Source organism: Cinclus cinclus, chromosome 6 (genome assembly GCF_963662255.1).
Source record: "Cinclus cinclus chromosome 6, bCinCin1.1, whole genome shotgun sequence".
Taxonomy (NCBI): Eukaryota; Metazoa; Chordata; class Aves; order Passeriformes; family Cinclidae; genus Cinclus; species Cinclus cinclus.
This window is the reverse complement of record NC_085051.1, coordinates 5,244,235-5,252,179: the sequence shown is the minus strand read 5'-3', so window position 1 is coordinate 5,252,179 and position 7,945 is coordinate 5,244,235. Positions and strand designations below refer to the sequence as shown.

Here is a 7,945-nt window from a genome sequence, read left to right as displayed (position 1 = left end):
TGTGGCATTCAGCAGGACTTAGTAAATTGAACTTTTGTGTAAAGATCTTAGAAAATGGCAAGGCACAAAACGAATGTCACTTGCTGCTAATTTTATCTTCCTCCACACACTCCTTTGTGGAGATTAAAGCATGGATCTGTTCACCACTGAAAGTTATTTCAACTCATGTGACACATATTGGGATGCAGAAAAGCAAGTACATGTTCACAGTTATTCCTGAGGTCTCTCTGCTGGAAATATAATCCATTAAGCAACTGGATTTCTGCTTAAAATAACTAAAAATAATTAAATAAAACAATTAACTGGTGTCTTCATTAAATACAGATACTGAAATAAGTCATACAGCAAGATAATTGACTGCATATGTAAAGTAGCTATAGATAATTAACATGACCTTCATTTAATGAGCCTTCTTCCCATTAGTGGTGATGACTGCCACAATTACATGTCCTTACTCTAGCTGTAATTGTATGGACTTTATTGGAGTATGAAGTAGGTCGCATCTTCCTGAGATCCGGTCCATTGGGTGACCTCTCTTCATTGCTGCAGCATCACTGTGCTGCATGAAACAGAAAGGACATTGTTGTGGCCATGGGAATGGATGTGTTCACAAAGCTGCTCTCAAATGTGATTTCTGGTAGACATGCCTCGTGTCCTGAGGGAGTAGTTTAAGGCTTGCTCTCAGAGAGGCTAGTCTATATCTGTGTTGTACAGGTTAGTGGGTGTACTGTGTATGGGACAGCAATTGCACCAAGACTTCTTCTCTGAGAGAGGTCTTGCATCTTTCAGTCTCAGAAATGTGGCTGAACAAGAGTGCAAAAGAGTTGCAACCTTTACTTGTTCCTAGAAGATGTGGAGTAGAGACCTGAACCTCCTACACCTGAGAAGGGAGGCAAAATGAGTGTATTGTGGAGCTACAGCCTGATGTTGTAACACCGGTAATTTTTTTATTGTGTGTTTCTGGGTGCACATCTTACTACAAGTAGTCATGGCTACACTGTTTTTCTGGCGTTCAGTTGTATTGATGCCCTCAGAACATGCATTACCAGCCAGATTGCTCCAGTTAAAAAAAAACCTCAGCACTGGTGAGCCTCCATGGGAGATAGTTGCTCAGCCTACCAGCATAGCCTCAGGCATGGATGTACACAGAAATGCTGGGGCATCTCCATGCAAGGCCTCATAGTGGTGGATATGCCCAGCACAGAAAGGATCAATACCTTGCTTGGAAGTAGCAGGCTGGGAAAACAGGAAAATAGTTTTCTCCCATGTTCCCAGCCCAGTTCCCCTTCTACACAGGCTGGCACACTGACTGGCTCAAAATCAGGAACATGTACACAGTATGTTAATGTTTGGGGTTTACAAGGCACTTACTGTAACAGGATAGGCACTATCTTTAATCTTTGCAATATAATGAAGGTTTGGTGGTTGGGGAGCAGAGAGGAAAAGGACTGGAAGCTGCCATCCAAAGTGTTTCCAATGACTTTATTGGTGTTACATATTTATTGGTATATTAGTCCTGCCTCATTAAAAGAGAGGAACCATGCTGTCGTGGTGTGATGCTAAATGCCAGGCATCCACAAAAAAATCTCTTCAGCTATTCTCCTCTGCTTTAGCTGAGCAGAGGTGGGAGAAAGAAAACCCAAAGAGGATCATGAGTTGAGGTAAGGATTGGAAAGAAACACTTTAAGGGCAAAATAGGCTCAAAACTTAAAAGGTATAGAAAAAATTATGAACAGAATTAAAAGATGATAATTTGAGCTAAAATAAACCTTTAGAAAACTTTTGTCCTCGCCCCCACCACCCCTCCCCCAGCCCTTATTTCCTTCCCACTGACAGTGCAGGGAGACAAAGTACAGGGTTTTTAGTCAGTTTATCACTTCTAAAAATCTTTCTGCAGTTCGCCCAGGAGAGGAGTCTCTTCTATTATGTAGTGGGGTCCTGCCCATGGGAGGCAGTTCTTTGTGAACGTTTCCAATGTGGTTCTGATTTTCACGAGTAGCAGTCCCACCCGGCCTGCTTGTAAAGCAAGTCCCTTCCCTGGGCAAGATAGTCTTCCCAAACTACATGTTGTGGGTCATTTTAGTTCATGGGGTGCCATTTTTTTAAGGATGGGTTGTTCTAGTTTGGAAGCAAGGGTTCTTTTTCTCTCTCTTCGAGTTCCTCACTAGATTACAGCTTTCCAGCACCCATGTTCTCCAGTATGAACACCTTTTTCTCACAGGCTGCGAGCGGACCTCTGCATCCCCCCATGCACTTCGTGAATTACAGGGACACAGTTCCTTGTATCATAGTGCCAAGCATGCCTTTCAGAAGAATCTCAGCTCTGATGAAGTAGCACCTCCTTCTCCCCCTCCCTCCTTTCACCGACCTCGGTGTGTCACTGTGTCGTTCTCCTCCCGTGTCTTCTTCCCTCTTCACCAAAAAGTCAAGTTAGATAAAACCAATACACATACATTCATGTGTCAGTTTAACAATAGCCGAAAGGTTGTCTAATTCTACCCATGAAGTGAGATGTCTTACTCTGCTAAAGCATGTTAAACTAGCTGATTTTTAGCAACTGCTAATATAAATTGCTGTAGTCTCTAAAATGAAGATATTTCCCAGGTGATAAAATATTACACCCTTGTATTAATTAAATCACTTGATACAATTTTACTATAAGGACTCTGTATAGTGCTCAAGTCACTGTCAAGATAGAAGAATCTTTTTACATTCTGCTTCTGGACTCCAGCTTGGTCTGGGACTCATTTGCAGAGTAGTAGATGTTTGATCTGCAGTTGCTTGCTAGCAAAATTCCTTGTATCTGTGCTGCTAAAGCTTACTTTGACATGCTCTTCTAAATAAGTTTTAAATGGGAGGAAGAGGACTGGCTTTTAAGCAAATATTTTTTCTTCTGTGTCATCAGTATCTTATTATGGGTAATGCCTGTCCAAAGACTGTTGGTTTCCCGAGTCTAGTTGTACACAATTTGTCATCCCAGATAATAGTGGTGGTTGTGTCATTGGATGGGATGTAAATTGATCAAACTTTACACCAGTTTTCGTGCTAAATGGAAGGCATAATTGATTAAGGAAAACTTAATGCGATATATAAAGTACTGTTAGATGTGGTGACCAACCAGCTGTCAATGGAGGATGCTGAGGGCTTCTTGAAGTCAATTTACACCGCTGTCCTCCACTGCCTTTCTTTTAAGAAAAGCCTCCATGTGAGTGACGTTGCACAGCCACTCTTCTGTTTTCACATCTGTGTAAGGAAAACAGCCCAGTAACAGTAATGAACAATATGGCCTGGTCCAGGGATTCTTCTCTCCTTTGTTCACCTATCTGACTTGAGAAGCAGCTGATCACCTGCAGCTGGTGTTCTTACCTGATGAGTGCAAACTTCTTTCTGTTCTGTGCTTGGCTTGGTGCCTCTTTTGCCCTCTGTCTTTTGCTCTGGAAGGCCCCTTGGAGGGTATATGTGCTCAGAGAGACTCTGTCCTAGAGAGTCAAGAACTGGCCAGGACCTCTGGGCCCTAGTTCGGTAAAAACAACAGGACCTTGGTTAGGAGCCAGATCTGTTTGCTGTTCACCGCTCTGGTGGCCACAAAGTGTGATGAGAGTGTTTGGGGTTCTTTTCATTTTAGGTTTTGTATTAAGCAATTCTCTGAAGAGAGAGTATATACACTTTTTTTTTTTCTTCCCATTGCCTCTGCATTTGTATGTTAGCTGAGCCACCCATTTTCAAGACAAGAAGAATTGTCTTGTCTCTCATTTGATAAAGGAAGACTAGCAGTCTTTGTCCTTGTCTTGTGAATCACCTTTGTGAGGCCTCTTCCCCTTTGAGGAAGAAATATGACACTATCTGTAGAATGTTTTCAAAATCCCATCTTGAAAAAAAACCTGCAAAATATTAATGCTCTGCATGGTTAGAGCAAATGCTGTGTTCCTGTGAGTCACAGATGTCAGGTTTGTTTAATCTTAATAAATCTATGCCACAACAACACTATTAAACAGGAAGAGAGATGGAGGGATGAAGGAAGAGTTATGCTTAGAGTTAGAAAGATTTTTTTTTTGCCAAAATGTTGTTTAGTGGGGCCTGGCAATGAGGGGGGCACGGACATAAACCTGAACACTTCCCACCCTGCTTTCATTAAGTACTTTAAGACCTACATTTTGGGCACTGCATTTCTAGTGCACATTTCATTTTATTTGTATGTTTTATGATAAATTGCCTTTCTATTTTAAGTCATAAGAGTACTCATTTCCCACAGCATATTTGCTGGAGATAAAATAAGTCTTTTTACATAGCACCCTGCTGGCAAACAGAAATAGCATTTACTCCAATGAGTGTTGCCAAGTATGAAGTACTTCCAAACGAACTTCAAAAGCTCTGAAACATGCATTAGCTGATTTTTCAAAAATGTGAACAATGCCATTGCTTTCTAGCAAACAGAAGTGGTGAGAAGAGGGATCAGGAGGTAAAAAAATAACAGCTGGATATGATAGATGTTGCAGTAGTGCTTGGGATCAGACAGAAGGCATAGCTCTCTGTCACTGCAGGATTTGGGGGTATTTCTTGTAACAGGATGTAAAATATCTACTCTGCACTTGAGGAGGAAACAATTTCTAGCCTGAGGAGACTTAGGAAAGCACTTCAGAAGGAATCTGTATGAGCTTCAAGCAGTTGGGAGTTCCAATAGGAGCGAGTTGTGCTGACTCCAAGCCTGGTGAGGAATTTCCTTACCAGGACTCCTTTCTGGTGCTACTCCTCCTCTCTCAGAGAGGACAGAGATGAGCATACACTTAAACATCAAAGCACAACCCTTAACATGTGCCAGATTTTGAGGCAGAAAGTGAGAGAAACAGGCAAACTGCTGTGTTTCAGTGTGGCAGTAGGGCTGGTTATGCTGGGTTTCATTATGGCCTCTGGGCTCTAACCAGGCATAAACACTTTTGCCCACCTGAGAAAGGCTGCTTTCAAAACACAAATGCAGTTTATCCTGGTGCTGCTCAGTTGTTTTGTTTTTTGTTTTTGGGAGGGAGTTTTTGGTTGGTTGTTTGTGGGTTTTTTTTGTTTGGTTGGTTGGTTTTTTTGTGGGGTGTGGTTTTTTTGTTGTTTTGGGGGGGGGGATTTTTGTGTTTTTTTTTTTTCTGTTTGTTTGGTTTTTTTTGTGGGCAGAATGATGAACTATTTTCTGCCATAGAGTGATCCTCAAAATCAAGTATTTACATTTGTGCTTGAAATGGAAGTCTTGCCTTTCACAGCTGTGAAGCTATGCTGAAATGTTGCATTGCTAAATAGCATTCTGCTTTTGCTGCTACTTGAAATAGGTATAATTGGTCAATAAATAGGAGTCTGCATAGTATCTAATACTTACTACAGAGAGATTGTAGCATGTAAGAACCAAGTTGCTGGGATCAATGTTGCCTGTGGTGCAGCATACGCTTTTTCTGAAACTCCAAACTCAGGAACGCTCTTCTACAAGAGTATGCTTTGTCTTTGGTAATGAGTTGCAACTGCATGGAGAACATCTCTGTAGAAAATGCAATGTCTTGTGACTAGTTGAGTGAATTTTTATTACTCCAAACCTTGTAAGTTAATTTATTTTTCTTGGTTTTTAACAGTTCCACCAAGTGAGAAGAGTGATGACCATCCTTTTCTTTACTATGGTTATCTCCTACTTCACTTGCATGAAAGCTGCCCCAATGAAAGAAGCTAGTCTAAGAGGACAAGGCAGCTTGGCTTACCCAGGTCTTCGGACCCATGGGACTCTTGAGAGCATAAATGGGCCCAGTGCTGGTTCAAGAGGACTGACATCGTTGGCAGATACTTTTGAACATGTCATAGAGGAGCTTCTAGACGAGGACCAGGACATCCAGCCCAGTGAGGGAAACAAGGATGCAGACTTGTATACTTCCCGAGTCATGCTAAGCAGTCAAGTGCCTTTGGAACCCCCCCTGCTCTTTCTGCTCGAGGAATACAAAAACTACTTGGATGCTGCAAACATGTCCATGAGAGTCCGGCGCCACTCTGACCCAGCTCGCCGTGGGGAGCTGAGTGTATGTGACAGCACAAGTGAGTGGGTGACAGCAGCGGAGAAAAAGACTGCAGTGGACATGTCCGGGGCAACTGTCACAGTCCTGGAAAAAGTTCCAGTACCCAAAGGCCAGCTGAAGCAATACTTCTATGAGACCAAATGCAACCCTAAGGGGTACACAAAGGAAGGTTGCAGGGGCATTGACAAGAGGCACTGGAACTCTCAGTGCCGAACTACCCAGTCTTACGTGAGAGCTCTCACCATGGATAATAAAAAGAGAGTTGGCTGGCGCTTCATAAGGATAGACACTTCTTGTGTATGTACATTAACCATTAAAAGGGGAAGATAGTGGATTCATGTTGTATAGATTATATTGAGACAAAATTATCTATTTGTATATATACATAACAGGGTAAATTATTCAGTTAAAAAAAAAATAATTTTATGGACTGCATGTATGACTGAAGTTTATACAGTACAGTGGTTACACAATCTATTTATTGAACATATCCATGACCTGAAGGGGAACAATAGTCACCTGCGCACAAGTTTAAACAAAAAAAAAAAAGGAAAAAAAAAAGAAAAAAAACCAACCAAAAAAAAAAAAGAAAAGCAAACAAAAAAGTCTGCATTACATTCCTCCATAACATTGTGGTTTGTTGCCGTTGCCAAGAATTGAAAATATAAAAAATTTTTTAAAAAAAGAATAAAATTGCATGCTGCTTCAATTGTGAATTAATGATAAAGGTCCTCTTTCAGAAAAATTAATTGAACCAAAACATTCTGTTTACATTTTAGACACTAAGTATCTTTAGTCTGTTAGTATATATGTTTACTGCTTCTAACTCCTGGTAGCGTTGAAATTAAAACAATGTGAAGGTGCTGTTGTCATAGTTTTACTGTTTCTCTTTTACTTTTGAATTCCCATCAGATTGAAAAAGAAAGAAATTATTACCTTATTCTGGATTAGAAAAAAAATTGGGTTTTGTATGTTGTGAAGATGTTTGCAATAGCAGTCCAACTACTGACAAAAAAATAATAAAAAGAGGCAACTGAAAAAGAATGTTGATGTTCCACTTCACATTGTTGAACTTCAGGCTTAAAGACAACACTTATTTAACTGTATGGCAACATGCTCTTTTGGTTGTTGGGGGGTGGTTTGTTGTTGTTGGGGTTTTTTTGTTTGTTTGTTTTTTCTTTTTCAATTTTCGGTCTTTAGAGACATGCATTTGCTTATACCGTGTTTGCTTGTGTTTGAGAATTTTTTTTCCCCCTTTTGTCCCTCTGGAGGGAGATTGTTTGTGATCTTTAAGTATTTCACTTACCACAGAACTGGAGCTTACCATATAGAGAATATTCTGTAGTGTTCAGAGCAATTATTTTCCTATAATAAAGACTGTGCTTGGATCAAATGTTTTAGTGAAGCACAGTGAGAGTGTCACTAGAAAAAGGGTCTAGAAAAATGATGGTGGATCTGAAAATCAGGTTATCTGTGGGATTTTATAGCTTAGCCAGTTGGGAACAAATCACAGTGTTTTGGGTTGACTGAGGCTATCCCACCTGCTGTCATTGCTGAATGTGGCCTGTGCATTGTGTTAGAGAACGAGAGCTTGGCCATGCACATGGATGCCCTTCCCCTCCAGAGAATGCCTGCAAAGCTGGTGGGCAAACTCTGGTGGCATCTCTGCCTGAAGGAGCCCTGGAAATTACCTTGGGAATGAGACAGAAGGGGGCACTGCTTTTAGTAGAAAGCAGTTAGCATCGTGTTCATGTGGCTCTACCTCTGCTGTCAGACTTGCTTTATGAAACAAATATTGGCACTAAAAAACCACTCTTGAAGTAGATGAAGAGTAAGTGCTGGAGGAGTTAGGTTAACTCGCTTAGGTTCTGAGAGATGTGTTTAGCTCTGCATTTTCCCCCTCCTGA

The 7,945-nt window shown here is 41.0% G+C and overlaps 1 protein-coding gene across 1 annotated transcript; it reads left to right on the top strand.

Moving 5' to 3' along the window:
* Positions 1 to 5,600: 5,600 nt before the first annotated feature.
* BDNF (brain derived neurotrophic factor) lies at positions 5,601 to 7,013 on the top strand. Its single transcript, XM_062494677.1, has one exon. It carries the CDS (start codon positions 5,628 to 5,630, stop codon positions 6,366 to 6,368), a length of 741 nt encoding a protein of 246 aa, XP_062350661.1. The 5' UTR covers positions 5,601 to 5,627; the 3' UTR covers positions 6,369 to 7,013.
* Positions 7,014 to 7,945: the final 932 nt, after the last annotated feature.